The sequence below is a fragment of the Camelus ferus genome, chromosome 14 (genome assembly GCF_009834535.1).
Source record: "Camelus ferus isolate YT-003-E chromosome 14, BCGSAC_Cfer_1.0, whole genome shotgun sequence".
In the NCBI taxonomy this organism is placed as follows: domain Eukaryota; kingdom Metazoa; phylum Chordata; class Mammalia; order Artiodactyla; family Camelidae; genus Camelus; species Camelus ferus.
Window position 1 is genome coordinate 26,739,361 of NC_045709.1, and position 15,232 is coordinate 26,754,592.

A 15,232-nucleotide genomic window follows, 5' to 3' on the forward strand; every position below is an offset into this window, starting at 1 on the left:
ATCATTTAATGATGTATTTGACTGGTAGGAAATACTGGAATCCAGGGCCAAGTTTGTCATGCTTCAGATAACTGACGTGATGGTTTCAATGGTCACAGAAATACATTTTTTCTTTAAGCGCTGACTTTTAATCATTAAATTCTGTCTGTAACGAGGTTCTTTGAGTCCATTCAGGGAGGTAGTATGAAAATCTCAACTTTCCGGGATTTTAATGATGTTTCTTCCTTTCGGATGGTCTCCAAACTGGCCCATTTTCTCCCAAACTGTGAATAGTGTTATAGTGGCCCTTTAAGATTAAATACTTATCATATCGGGGTGGGGTGGGGTGGGGAGTAACCCAGAGCTTCCGCCATTGTTTCCCTCTTCTCCAGCTGCACAATTAAATCATTTCTACAACCCTTTATTAAAAGTCCTACTTTAAGAAAATGTTCACTTAATCTTGCCAGAAAGAAGGCAAGAGTGACGTCATGGTCTGAAGTTGGGCGTCATGATCTGAGCCTGGCGCTCCTGCACCAGGTCAGCCAGGCAAGCAGTGCTCAGGAGGGGAGGGTCTCGACTAGAGCTCAGGCTGGCAAAGCGACTTCTCCTAAGAGGACGGGGGTTAAGGCGGACGATGAGGAGACAGATCAGTTAAGAAATGGTTCTTCACTGACTGACACATTTTGCACACACACCTTTCCCAAAGTGCTGAACTCATAGGTCTTTTTTTTTTTTTTTTTTTGAGACAGCGTCCTTGTTGTTCAGCTGGGCACCCAGCACTCCTTGCCTCACTGTCATGAACCCGTGCCTTTACACTGTATTTTATTTTCACCTTGGATTTAACACCTGGGATGGTCTCTAGCTCATACTTTGTTGTGTGTTTCTTCTGCCCTCCGTCCTGACGCTCACAGCAGTTGTGATCACGTGCGAAGGTACTAGCCACTGGTCATGGGGGACTACGGAACTTGAATTTGAATTAACTACAATTAGATAAAATCTAAAATTCGGTCTGTCCACGTCACTAACCACATTTAAAATGCTCAAACAGCCATGGTGGACGGTGCAGAGGGAACATTTCCATCTTTGCAGGAAATTCTTCTGGAGAGTCCAGGCGGGAATATCAGCTGCAGAAGACTCAGGGTATTAACTTCTTTGTTTACTTCTGTATCCCTGGTGCCTGTACGGGGCCTGACACATGATGTCTGTGCAAACAGTATCCACTGAATGAATATGTTTGTTTTTAAATTTTTATAGCCAACTACAGCTATGCGTATGTAGCCTACTGCCTGAGTTAGGGGCCACGGCTAGGCATCTTTTTAGACCAGAACTAGACCCCACTGGATTCACTGGATCACCAAACTACAAACCCACAGGAGCTCTGTGACTTGAGCAACTTGTAAGTCATACAGCTTCTCTGAAGAACTCTTCCAGACAGGAGAGTGCAGCTCAGTGCTTAGTGTGCATGAGGTCCTGGGTTCAATCCTACCACCTCCATTAAAAAACTCCCAAATACAATGGAATACTACTCAGCCATAAAAACGACAACATAACGTTATTTGCAGCAACATGGATGTCCATGGAAAATGCCATTCTAAGTGAAGTAAGCCAGAAAGAGAAAGAAAAATACCACATGAGATCACTCATATATGGAATCTAAAATAAATAAATAAATAAATAAATAAATAAATAAATAAATACATACATACATACATACATACATACATACAAAACAGAAACAGACTCACAGACATAGAACACAGACTTGTGGTTGCCGGGGGGGGGGGCGGGGGGGGAAGGGACGGACTGGGAGTTGGAGATTTGTAGATACTGACATGTTGATATAGAATGGATAAACAAGATTGTTCTGTACAGCACAGGGAAATATATACAAGATCTTGTGGTAGCTTACGGTGAAAAAGTATGTGACAATGAATGTATGTATGTTCATGTATAACTGAAAAGTTGTGCTCTACGCTGGAAACTGACACAACATTGTAAACTGACTATAACTCAATAAAAAAACCCCAAATAAATACATAAAATAAAATCTAATTACCCCCCCAAAACAACCCCCCCCCCCCAAAAAAGGAAAAAAAAAGTCTTCCAAATGCTTCTCGCCTTACCAGTCAAACGTTCTCTAAGACTCACACAACCTTTCTCCTCTCTTGGACCTCACCTCCCACGGGTCTCGCCTCCTTGCTCTACTAGGGTCACAGTGGCTCCCTCGCTGTCCCTCCAGCACACCAGCTGCACCTTTACCTCTGGGCCACTGCCCCTGCCGATCAGGGCATCCTCTGACTGTTCACCAATATAGAACCTTCTCTTAGACAAGTGGCTTGCATGCAGATGATACAAAATACAGATTTGAGTGCTGAAGGAATGTAAAACTCCATGGTTAAAGGAGGAGGGGTCTTCCTACCATGGCTGACATAAAAGAAAATGTCACTTTCAAACCGCATCACTATGCACGACGTACAGGTTGGGTGGGCGTTGTCTGAATGGGCCGCGACACTGCCTTCCCTGCAGCCGGTAACCAAGTGAGAGAGCTGGCGGCAGCGCCGGGGCGCCGGCTAGTGAAGCCACGGCCGTGCCAGAGGCACACTAAAAATAACCACGCGATTCTGAAAGTAGGTGAGAGCTATGTGTAGACAAAGGTTATAAAAGCCCAGGGGCCAGGCGGCGTTCCTGCTATTTCTGAATCATTCTTTGCCCTTTCTGGGCTGTGACAGTGCATAACATGCTGGAGGTGACTTCCACGAAGTCTGCCGAGCTCACCACTGAGAAGCCTCTGCCTGGAGAAACGGCAGCTGGTTTGAAAAGCGGTCTGCCGCCGCGGCAGCAGCGTTGCTTTCATTCTGCACTTGCCAGGGGCTTCAAAGAGCTGAGATAGACGGCCGCGCAGCCTGGGGAGAGCTGCACACAGCAAGCGCACGCCGGCAAGACCTGCGGGCTGAGGGTCTCCCACGGCACCGCGGTGGTCCCCCAGCCTTCAGATTTAGACTGAGCCATTTCAGAGAAAAAATTCAGTTTTATTCTGACATCCCGATTACACACATCTAAGCGTGAGGAGGCTGACGATTAGCAGCACACGACAGAAGACACTGAGGCTACTGAGACTGCAGCTCAGCTAAGAGAAGACCTTGCTGGTCGCTGTGGGTCGCAGCTGCCCAGGGCCCCTCTGCCCCTCCCTGAGGCTCGGGGTCTGCCTCCTCCATTTCTTGGCTGCTACCCACCTGGGCTGACAGCGAGTGCTGGAGACCGTGGATCCCCTCCCCACCCCCATCCATCCGTCACCACCACCTCCCAGAGCTTTCTGTTCACACTTTCCTTTGCTCCTTCCCTCACTCAGTTTCTCTTACTTGGATTTATATTGTTGAATTTAAGGAATTTTGTGAGGTTAAGAACTATTCACTCATACTTTGACCCAAGTCCAGGGACCCACAGACTGTGGGAAACTATTAGCTCTGTGAAAAAATGCAATAACCGAACACAGCTTGTCCCGGTTCTCAGCTATTGCTTAAGTGACTTGTGACTTGCTTCCCACACGCTTCCAGGAGCTGAGGTTCCCGCCCTGCGGCTCATGCTGCCAGGCCCCTGGAGGGCGCAGGTGGGATGAGGACCGTGGGGTGATGGGGAGATGCTGGTTCACTGGCTCGGGGCTGATGGGAGAGCTCTGGGACCAGTCACGGGGGGCTTCTTCCTTTTCCCACTGCAGTTAGACAGGGCCATTTAACCACCTCAGTAATTCCCAGCATTTGGGATTTTATCTGTCTTCGTATTTGCCAAATTCTGAAATACTTGATTGCCTAGGAAAACAGGTGCCCCGTGAAGGCTGGTGTCATTAAAAAGTTGAAATAACCTATCTGATCTGAGTTTAATGGTCAAAAACCACAGGGTTGGGGGAAAATGAACCTGGCAAAGTAATTGAAATAATGAATTAAAATCGACCTCAGTTGGAAAAACCTGAGACTTCCGCAACCTTTTTGGGGAGGGGGCGGTGAATGTGCAAAGACGGCTCTGCTTGTCGAGTCAGATGCCTCACCCACTCTCTCTCCTTTTTTCTTAGCTGTGAATCTTTACATCACAGGGTGCTGTCACTCTGCCTCGATGGAAATTCTGACAGAAATTTCACTCTGCAGCTGCAGCTCAACCACCTCCAATCCCCACCATTTACAGAGAAAGAAAGAAGAAAAAGGATAGAAAGCACACGACGGCTGGCCAGCTTTGTCCAGGGTGACCAGTGTGTGACCGTCGGTGGTGACAAAGGCTGAGAGACTGGTGACTCAGCTGACTTTCTTTGTGCATGGCATCCATAGAGTGTGGGTGAATGAGGACTTGGACCTTTTCATCACTCCAACATCCTTAATAGGGATTGTTTGAGATACCAGCCCCCAACAGCAAAGTCTCACCTCATTCCTTAGTTATGTTTTTGATTCACTAAGCAACTGAAGAGGTGGCTAGGGAATCGGCCAGGCACCCGACTTCTTCTGTTGTTGTTGAAGTGGAGTTGATTTACACGGCTGTGTTCGTTTCAGGTGTACAGCATAGTGACTCAGTCGTACACACACATATATATATATATTCTTTTTCATTACAGGTTATTATAAGCTGTTGAATGTAGTTCCCAGGGGAATCTCACCTCTTGAGTAAGAAGAGAGAAACCTCTTTTCACCCCTACCTGCATCCTTTCCCTCCACCCTGGAGACTCTCCTCGGCACAGGTCACAGGCGCTTACAGACTACTGGATTGGACAAGGACTCATCGTGCAGTCTGAGAGCTTGAGTTCTGGTCTGGGCCGAGATTGGAGCAGGTCCCTTAGCCACGACGTTGCCATCCTGTCCTCCCGTGTGAGCTGGAGGACGTAGCTAGGTTACCCCTCTGCACCGCCCAGCTCTGACCAAGGAGGGAGGTGGGCACGGACAGCTGGGCCACGGTTCCTGCCCTTCATGCCCCGGCTACCGGCGGCTGGAACGATCCACGGGGAGGGTGGTGCTGTCTGTGAGAAACAGTTCTCTCCCTGGGACCACCCACTGCCCACCACTCCAGGGCGGGGGCCTGGCTCACTTCCCACTGAGCTTACTCATTCAGTAACACGAGAACTCCTTTGGAACTGGAATCCATTGTGCATTTGTGATTTCTGCTTAGAGTCCAAAAGTTATCCAGTAACAGGCATTTCTGAGGTTGGCTGTCACCATGGCGAGGAACACACTGACTCGACCCCGTGCCCATATAAGGCAGAGCCAGCCCAGCGCTCGGGGAGGCCAGCTCGCACCAGGCACTGCCCCGGCTGCTACCGCAGCACCGTGGGGAAAACAGACAGCCGGGACCCCAGGGGAAGCTGTGGGAAAGGGCAGACTATGTGCCTAGCTCTCCGAAGGCTATTTTTGTGTATTACATTACTTCTGAAAAATACTATCCGTCCAGAAGTAGGGCAGAAATAACTCTGCTCTCGACAGGAAAGCATCTGGGTAGATTTGTTAATTAACAAATACTTATTGACTTATTTATTTTATTTTTTACTTTTTTTTTTTTTTGGCGAATGGAGGTACTGGAGATTGGACCCGGGACCTCGTGCAGGCTAAGCATGTGCTCTGCCCCAGAGCTGTCCCCTCCCCACTTAAAACACATACACCAGGTTTGTAGAATAGAAACTCTATCTTCATAAGTGATTTCATAAAGAACCCACAGTTGTCCTAGCAATACATAAATTCAGTAAGAGACGGGGCTCGCCCCGTAGAAGATGACATGGTGTGACTGATCTCTGCGCACTCGGGTTTCTTTCTTACCTCTTACTGCCAGCCATTTCTACCTTCTTACTGGTCACTATTCAATGTCACACCCAGACCAACTGGGCAGCCCTGGGTGCTGATGGTTGGAACCAGCCAGTTTGGATCTGTGTGGCCCAGTCACAGTGGGGCTCCAGGTCCCCCTTCACGACAGTGACAGAGCAGGGCAGCCCCAGCAGCCCCTCGGGCCGCGCCGCCCTCCAGAGACTGGCTCCCACAGGACGGCGGGCCCCGGGGGCAGCGCCGCTGGCTTTGGCTCCTGGCCACGCTGCGCTGACCGCTGCCCAGGCGCCGCTTCACCTGGCCAGCCTGGTCACGTGTCTGCAGACGTGAAGCCACGCCACACGTGGGCTCGGATGCTCACGGTAACCACGTGAACCAGAAGGGGTCATTTTCTGCTTTTTGGCCAGGTGTAGAAACAGACCCCAGGGGTTTTGTTCGTCAGGGATGGCAGGATAAGAGGCCTGTGCTGTAAACTTACTGAACTGGAAAGATCTGAGGACCTGGAGAAATTCTCGTCTGAAGACCTCTTTGAGAGACCCTCGGTGTTGCCTGCGTGCTCGGCGTTGTGTATTGAGATAATCAGAAGGAACCATTTTTATGGAAGAAAACCACTCTTGTAAGAGCATTATGGAAGCTGTTAACACATTGATTCCATGTTCAGTAATCATAAAAAGTGACAAAGAATCGACCTGGCACCCTTCTACTCAGCCTGTCTGGGCTCTGCTCGGCGGATCCCAGGGAGAGCACGGGGTCCGTCGGGAGCCAGGCCCCCCTGACCCAGTGGGTCTCACAGGTATCTGTCCGTCGCTGGCCTGTCTTCCCCGTCCCCGCGGGGGGCTGAGCCAGCAAGCGGGGCGGAGGGGAGAGCTCCCCAGTCTGCACGCCACCCCTGCTCCAGAAACGTGGCTGCGAAAATCCATAGCCAGGGCCCCAGGGGGGTTTAAAATCTTATGGAATGGCTTCCATAGGCTTAAAAAATGCTTCTCCTTGTTAAATGCTGATAAACCAGCTCCAATGAGCAATTCTTTAAGCATGAAGTCTCCGCTCCAGGCAGAGGAACCCTTCCTGAAGCAACAACAAAAACTGTCACGATGAACAGCACATGGAGACGGAAGCTTTGATCTCATGGCAGAAATCACTCCCCAAATGTGATGTTTGCCACCGAAACATGACCAGTTGCCCGTGAGTGGGTAAGACACCACACTTACAAAGGGGCCGCCTCTCGCACCTTTCACCCACTGGGCTTTTGGCGGGGACTCAGCTATGGGGGGCTGAAGGGTACAACACCCCGCCCCGGAGGCCGAGCTCCAGCCCCACGCCTCTGCCCGCCAGCGGGTGGAAATGGCGTGCGGCTTCTTTAATAAGTGCCTTCAGGATTCAGGTTGGTGAAGCTCATTTGGAACACCTGAGGACGGCTCTAATTTCTGATTCCAACAAGGGCAGGGCAACGCAAGTGAAAATCCTGGCGGCCTCTCACCACCTGGTGCCGGATGAGCACGGATCCTGGAGGGAAACGCGTGGTTCCACAGCGTAACGACTCAAAGACTTTGTGTCATAAAATGAGATGCTCCCCATGCAGCCGCACACCAAAATGGGCTCAAACGTACAAACAGAAACAAAACCTTTCAAAAATCAGCAATGCCGAGACTCAGACATCAGCTTTGAAGGCAACAGAATGAGAGGTCACTTTGATTGAACACATCAAGCTCAGTATCAGGGCCATACTTCAAATGCTTCCAGGTGTTACGGCGATAATTCGGAGGCGCCGTTTTTCTCTTACTTACCTGTGAGGTGGGCTTTACATAAAGGGGCGCCCAGGGAATGAGGGGGATAATTTTAAAAGCCAGAGCGATTCTCAGCAGTCCGGTGTCAGGGCCCTCTAGTTGAAACAGATACTGCTGTGTAAATGCGACCATATCTTCTTTACGCAATATTTTTACAAAGTATATATTTATACGTATGCCATAAATATAAAACATAGCTGCTTTATATATACATTTATGCACACACATGTATTTATAGCAACGAACAAGAGAAAAGATGCTTGAGAAAGTTAACATTGGTCTCAATTTATGAAGAAAGTGGTATAAATTGACCCAATTCTGCGTCATTTGATTGTTCACTTCGTGGAATAGCACACATCTGTATTGCATTTCTTAGGAAAGGATGCAACTGACTTAGTCAATATATGGCACTGTTTCTCACGGTGTGTGAGGAAGGTGACATTAACCGCAGTGTCACGACTTACCCGTCCTCCTTTCTCGGGGTAGCACTGGCAGCCCCCGCTGCAGTCCCTCCCTCCGCAGGGCACGTCGAGCTTCTTCACGCCCTGCAAAGTGGGACACAAAGCAAAGAAGACGTCACCCAAAACGCTGCAACGCCAGTGCGAGTCGTAATGCCACTTGGTGAGAGTCCTTGCAATTTTAACAACCATTCATTCAAGGCATTCAATGTCTTTAAAAATTAGAATTTAACTTTTAGAGCAGTTTTAGGTCCACAGCAAACAGTACAGAGATTTCATGCACAGCTTCCCCCCAACCACCCCAACTATCAACGTCTCCCACCAGAGTGAGACGTCTGTTACCACGGACGGACCTCCACTGGCACATCGTCACCCAAAGCCCACAGTTCACATCAGGGTCGCTCTTGGTGCCACAATTCTATGGTCAATAAGCCTTTTCTCAGTGCCTGCTAAGTGCCAGATGCCAAGCTGGGTCCTGGGGTTCGCAAGTCAAGGGGCACATTCCCGGGGCCCAGGGATCCCGGTGCAGTGAGCCATGAGGACACGGTGCTAAGCGAGGAACTCCGGGCACACAGGAAGCAGCCCTTCATTCTGCCTGGAGAGGTGGGGGAGGGACTCGGGGAGGAGGAGTCCAAGGGGGCAGGACCGGGTTAAGGTGAACGCGCAGGGAAACTCCAGGCCCCATCCCACTGCACAGAGCCCCCTGCGTTCCAGGAGAGGGGTTCCAAAGCGGGGGCGGAGCTTTCAAACACACGTGATAGGGTGACAAGCCTTGGCCCTCCACGGAGACGCCCCCACCCTGCCCTTCCCTGAGACACGCGCATTTGGGGTGAAGGCGGGGGTCGGGGAAGAGGCTTCCTAAGTATTTATTCAGTCGAATTTTTCGTCAGACCTTGAGATGGAACCCTCTGGTGAGTTCAGTGGGTGACTTGGGGGGTCTCTGGCTGGACAGCTCCAACAAAGGGAAAAAGCATCTCTTGCCCTTGGTCTCAGGATTTCGGGCAAAAGATGGACTTGGAGATTGGACCGAGCTCTTCCTTTCAGACTGTGTCCACAGCATGAAGTGTTCTGAGCATCTGCTGGCCCTCTTCTCTCCTGTCTCTGACCAGCCAAGGGTTGGCCCTGCCCACCCGCTCACCCGCCTGACAGGTGAGTAAGCACAGCTGCTCAGCAGGGAACCTTCGTCTGGCCCCCCCCCCTTGGCCAGACGGGAGCCCCCACGGAGCCCGTCCAGTGGCACTTAAACTGCAGCGGCCCTGCGCGCGGTTAGCTCTGGTGAGCACCAAGTCAAACCTCACTGCGCAAGCAGCACCCCCATCCCAGCTTCAAGGAGGATGGCTTCACACCACAGCGACTCCATTCTCTTCTGAGTTAAGTCTCAACCCCTGAACAGGATGGTCACTTGGGGACTCCCTCTGAAGCTTCTCTGTCAGGTTTTATGTGTGTGTGTGTGTGTGCGCGTGCACGCACACTAACACATCTTCCAGAATCTTCCCTGTTCCCAGCACAGCTCAGAACGTTCACGAGGAGATGCAGACGGCACTGCCCGGCCACCTCTGCAGCTCCTGCTAACCCAGGCTTCCTGGACGGTCAGCCGTGGGGGGCGCACAAGTAAACGCGGACTCCAGACCCCCTGGCCAGTGCGTACCTTGGACCCCGTGCGCTGCTCAGTGTCCTTTCCGCAGAGAGGGCTCCTCTCCCTTGCTGCTTTCTGCAGAGAGGTCTCCCTTGGGAGTTTCACGTTTCTTCCTATTCTTATTATAATTCTTCACCTATTCTCATATTGGATGCATCAGTCACTACTTTGAAGAATTAAAAAAATAACTCAAACCCTTTAACAAAACCGACACTCTAAAGCCTTGGACTCTCTGGGTTAACTTTCTGTCCTGAGTGAGGCAAGGAGACAGCCTGAGCTCCGTAACGTTAAAGTCAACACATGCAAAATCCTTTCACGCCCTCAAAATACGATTCTAGGCATTTGCTCATGTTTTTATGGTGTCTGTGTTCTACTACAGTGGGGCTCATTTTCAAATCCCACGATTCTGAGTATCTGGTTTTTACACATCCCACTTGGTGCCAAGCCAATGGCTTTACCGATGCCCCTGAGAACCAGAACGAGAAGCCAGGCTGGCTGGCGCACCTGCATCTTGTACAGCGTGGGACCGTGGCCTCAGTAGGTCCCTGGTTCACACCAGAATTTACTTGCCAGTTGTTTGGGAAGAGTTAGGGGGACTCCTGGGGCTCCAGGGTGAAGCACAAACTCACATTCCCCATCTGGTGTTTTACATGCTATTTGAAATTTTGATTTTAAAGCCACTTGCCAAATCCCTGTATATAAATCAATGGCTGAAGTGATTTTAATGGTTTCAAATGGATCTTACAGACTTTCTCTTCCAGGTTTAGGATACACACTGGATATAGTCACAGAAATGAGTTCTTCATAACCTGCTCAAAACTCAATAGTGCTTTTCTGCCTTTGTAATTAGGACACATAGGTCTGATAACTCCTGGCCTCAACGCCTTTCAACGCTGTGCCAGTGGCTCAGATACCCCTTTCGTGGGGAGAGGGAGACACCACTGAGAGGCAGCCTCCTGCCTTACAAGCCAGTTTCTGTCACGGGAATTCCAGACCTCTGTGTGTGTCTGTGTGTGTTTTTTCCCATCAGCATCTTACATATCCTGCAGAGGGACTCTTAGGAATTCCAGCATTGACAAGAGCCCTAGGTACCACCTCCTGGAATGCTGGATCTCCAGGACCAACAGAAGTATTCACTTCACTAGGGCAGGGCACGTGCTCCAGACTGTCTCAAGTCTCAGTCTGAGCCTTGGCATTCCCCGGACGGGACCTGGGCTCTGGAACAATCTCAAGATACGAATGCCCTCTGGAGGACCTCGGGCGAGGAGTGCGTGAAGTGCTACGTCGGGTCCTGTGTCGGTTCCCGACCCACCCCACCCGCCAACCAGCCACTGCCCCATCCCAGCCCTTGAGGCTGCCCCTGATTTTACTGCTGGACACGACTCAAAGATAGAAACAGTCCCCTTGCTGATGCCTTAATAACGGTAACGGGCTTCCTCCCACTCACACCCACCTTGGGCGCCTGCCCACCTCCCTCGAAGATGACCGCCTGGTTCTGGTCCAGATATCCAACTTCAGAGTCTCTGGGAGGCGTGCGCTCATCCCTAAGGTCCAGGGCTCTCCCAGAAGCATCAGTTCAATCCTCCGTTTGTTTTTCACTTCAAGCCTGAATTCCCATCTGCCACATGGTGCAGAGCACTCTTCCCAGCTCCCCCCGAGGCAGGTCGAGGCCGCCGTCAAGCCTCTCAGGAGGACGTGCCATTCCCAGGGCCAGGCGGCCCCTGGAGACCCACTAGCATGGGCCAGCTGCATCTGTTCACCTGAGCTGGCCAGACGCTTGCCTGGGCTGCATGTCCTTCATCCCAGGGCAGCGAAGGGCTCATGGCCTGAAGGAACCAATGACGCTGAAGAGCCCAGACAACGCTAAGGACTCCCACCCCGGGGACCCTCGAATCCAACGTGCACAAGTTCTTACTGCCTCAGAGTCACACAGAAACGGCTCCCACCTGGGCTCTGGGACCCGGAGGGGCCTGCACCATGCTCCCCAGCCCAGGGTGTTCACCTGCATCAGCGAGGGGACCCCCAGCTTCCCCAATTCCAAACCAATGTGACAGCTGGAAGGGGTCTTGAAGATAATTTATCCACCTTTCCACTTTGCAAATTCATTCATTCATTCATTCATTCATTCTTTACCCAGTGTTTACTCAAAGCGATTCACTGTGCTGGCCATGGGTTTAAAGTAGGGAAAAATCACATAAACAAGTAGACAAGAAAATTAAGTAAACAAACAATGAAACCTACAAAACTTAAATTATGGCAGGTACCATAAAAAGAGGGTGGACGAGAGTGAGTAGGAAAGAAGGCCCTACAATTAAATCAGCAGCCGGTAACAAAGAGGACTCACTGAGCCCTTTTCCTGGGCTACACTGTGTCCCGTTACTCCGACACGCCCACCCACGAGGGCTGGCCCCTTGCTCCAGCCGAGGGGACAGACAGAGAACCACCAGCCCACAGGCCCAGGAAAGCAAGGCCATGGATCATTATCGCCAGGGATTCGGCGCATCCTGGATTGGAGTGAATCTGAACCCATTCTTCTCCTGCCCCTCAGGATGCCCCCATGTTGCTTCCAGCTCAGGACTCAATTTCAATCGATCACCAGTTTACAGTCCAGGACAGGCCGTCTGCCGGCTGGGCACCCTCAGTCCTACTTCTTCCTCAACTGAGAACCATCTCAGTTGCTACCAAGGTATGCGATCATTTCAAACTGTGGATCTATCTTCCAGACTGTGGAAGGGGCTGGCAAGGGGGTTAATTTCTGCTTCCTTCCGCAGATGAATGAACATCGCTGAGGACCTGCGGGAGCTCCCCTCCTGGTAGGACCTTGTCCTCTGCCGGCCTAGAGACCAGCCCCACTGGCCTCATCTGCTTCTCCCAGAGAAGGCAGGGGAATTTAGGCAGTTGGGAGAGGCACTGCAGACACAGGAAAGGGACATGAATTTTGTCATCACTGTAAGCTCTTGACATCTCAAAAAGTGCTGTGGAATGTCATTTCCACAGGAAGAGTTTTGAGAAATCGATGTGAATGTAAGTTTTGGGAAGTAAGAGAGGAGCAGCTTAAATGTGAGATGCTCAGTAGAGCAGGGACGTCTCTCAGCTGCACCTGGAAGAGATGGAGGGTGAATAATCCTCGCAAGAATTAACAGGAACAAAACCCACGTGGGAAAGAAGGAGAGAGGGAGGGAGCTGGTGAAGACAGAGAGCAAAGAGTCTGAGGGAGATTTACCTAGAAATAGAGTTGCACATGGAATGGGGCAGGAGGGGCGAGGAGAGGACGGGGCTGACCGGAGGCAGGGCTCAGACACAGCGTCAGAGGTGATGGATGTGCGCTTAAAATGCCGCTGCTTTGTCTAGAGCCTCCCTGCTCCCAGCTGTTGTGTGGCCTGGGCACTGGTTAGGAGAACAGACCCCCCTTCTCCAGGTTACTGGGTCAGAACCCACTGTCTAACAGGATTTCCAGGTAAGCACACGAAGCCTGGAGCCCTGCACTAGACTGCGGGGCTGGCTGTGAAGGAGGCTTTGCTTAGGGACAATGAGACAACTGCAAACCACTGGGGCATCTCCTTAGAGGGGTAGAAGGTACTGCCTCCTGCAGGGTCAGCAAGCGGCCCTTCTAGATAAGCGCCCGCCCTTGGCCTGTGGCCCCCGCCACTTGGGGGCGGGTTTAGGGTGCTCTGAGCACCCAGGACTCAGTGTCGAGCTTCTAAGCAATCACAGTACCAAACATTATTTTTAGTTCTCTTTTCCTTATTCAAAACATCATTTTAAGACTCTTTTTTTTTCCCTGCTGAATTTTATCCCGTCTTGATTGGTAGCCAGCATTGCTGTGCTAATTAGAAATTCTAGGAATTGGAAATGACTTGGATCGCTTAAGGGCCAACTGGCAATGTAAAGGCATAGGATACATTTTCTAGAAACTCTGGGTCGTAGTCCATTCAAATGGAATGCAATAGACACGGTTTCCAGGGGCAACGTGCAGAGCTCTGAACGCCAGATTTCTCGGTTAGTTTCTTATATGGGAATTCTCTTCTTTGGAGCCTTGTCTGCATCTTGGCATCAGGACACTCAGAATGATTTAAAAACACATCTATTTGCACGGGCTTCAGTTCATCCTAGAGACATCCAAATCACGCCAGATGCGTGGTCTAGAGTCCCTGGTGAGTCTTTCATCTCTGGGAGAGCAGAAGCCAGGGGATGTTCTAAGCAAAGCCAGGTGCTAGCTTCCTGAACCAGGCATCCAGCAGGTTCAAGTAGAGAATTTCTTGCCTTGAGCCACTGGCCCTCTGGCCGCCAGCAGTCTGTTTTGCTATTTGTAAATGGAATTCAGTGAAGAGTCGGATGGAGATCACCAGTAGCAGCTGCAGGATTAAGAGAACACCCAGTCCCACTTGTTGCCGCCCTGCCTCCTCTTTGAGCAATCTGCTGGCATCAGGAGAAGCTAGTATCATATGCTTCCTCAGGGATCACGCACCATCAGGCAGAGAGGCAAAGCATTTCCTCTCTGGAGTGAAAAGTGGGTCCTCCTGTGCGGGCGAGCAGCCCCAGCTCAACACGTAGACCAGACTGCTCAGCGCCACTTCTCCCAATGGCAGATACTCAGGGCATTTAAAAATAGGCTTAAACAACAACTTGAATGCCAGAAAAGGAAAAGACACAAAAGATTTAGCCTCTTGAAGACTAGCTATTTTTTAACTACCAGTGTGAACCATTCATGTCCATAAGAGAGCAAATCCACAGATGTGTCCCCGGCTTTCAGCGGACGCGGGTCTCTTGGAAGTTGCTACAATGTATAGAGATGAAAGAAAAAAACGCTCAGCACTGTTCTCCACTTGCACATGAGAAATGAGCATTACTCAAATTTATGTGAGGGTACAAGAACAAAACTCATTTGTCCCCAAAACAAAGAATAGTTTGTCCTCCACATGTTCCAAGAAACTTCTTGTCCAAGAAAGCCTTTTTAAGCCAACATACCTCCAGCCAAAAAGAGTGAATCTGGAGGGAATTTACCGATATTTTGCCGTTGGCTTGCCCCCAGCATCCAGCCCAAGCTCCCTGTATGGAGGGCTGTGGAATAACCATTCTAACTCACATAGAAGGCAAATGTTCCCTTTTGTAAAAAAGTAATCATCTTTCATATTTTAGGTAAAAAAATTTATACAAGTCTGTCACAAGTCCAGTCAAGCTGGATTTTCTAAAATTACCCTTTTAATCCAAAAAGAGGCCAACAAAGAGAAAGCCAACTTGGGAACAAGGTTCCCAGTAAAGTTCTACTAGTTTATCAAAACAGGAAATATAAGCCATTTCCGCACATGCAGCTTTAGAAATTAAGGAAATAATTCCAACATAGTATTAGCAAGACAGGGCATACGGCAGAGGAAGTGCAGATCACGGCCACCCCACGCGGAACAGAACCCTTGTCCCCAGTACACTGCGCGGGAAACCCAGCCAACTCAGTTTCCTTTGTTTAACATTTCAAGGGCACCCAAAATAAATTTGTTCACTCTAGAATGGTCCCGAAATTGTCATCAGCTAGAGGCAGTGGAATAACTGACGGACAAAAGCTGATTTCCACTGAGGACCAGCTAGCAC

General features: G+C 50.3%; 1 protein-coding gene across 1 annotated transcript in view; it reads right to left on the reverse strand.

Moving 5' to 3' along the window:
- The window catches only part of COL4A2 (collagen type IV alpha 2 chain), a 162,411-nt gene that overhangs the window by 109,250 nt on the left and 37,929 nt on the right, over positions 1-15,232 (reverse strand). The window contains 1 exon segment of the mRNA XM_032496660.1: positions 8,017-8,097. Within this exon segment, the coding sequence (XP_032352551.1) occupies positions 8,017-8,097 (81 nt within the window).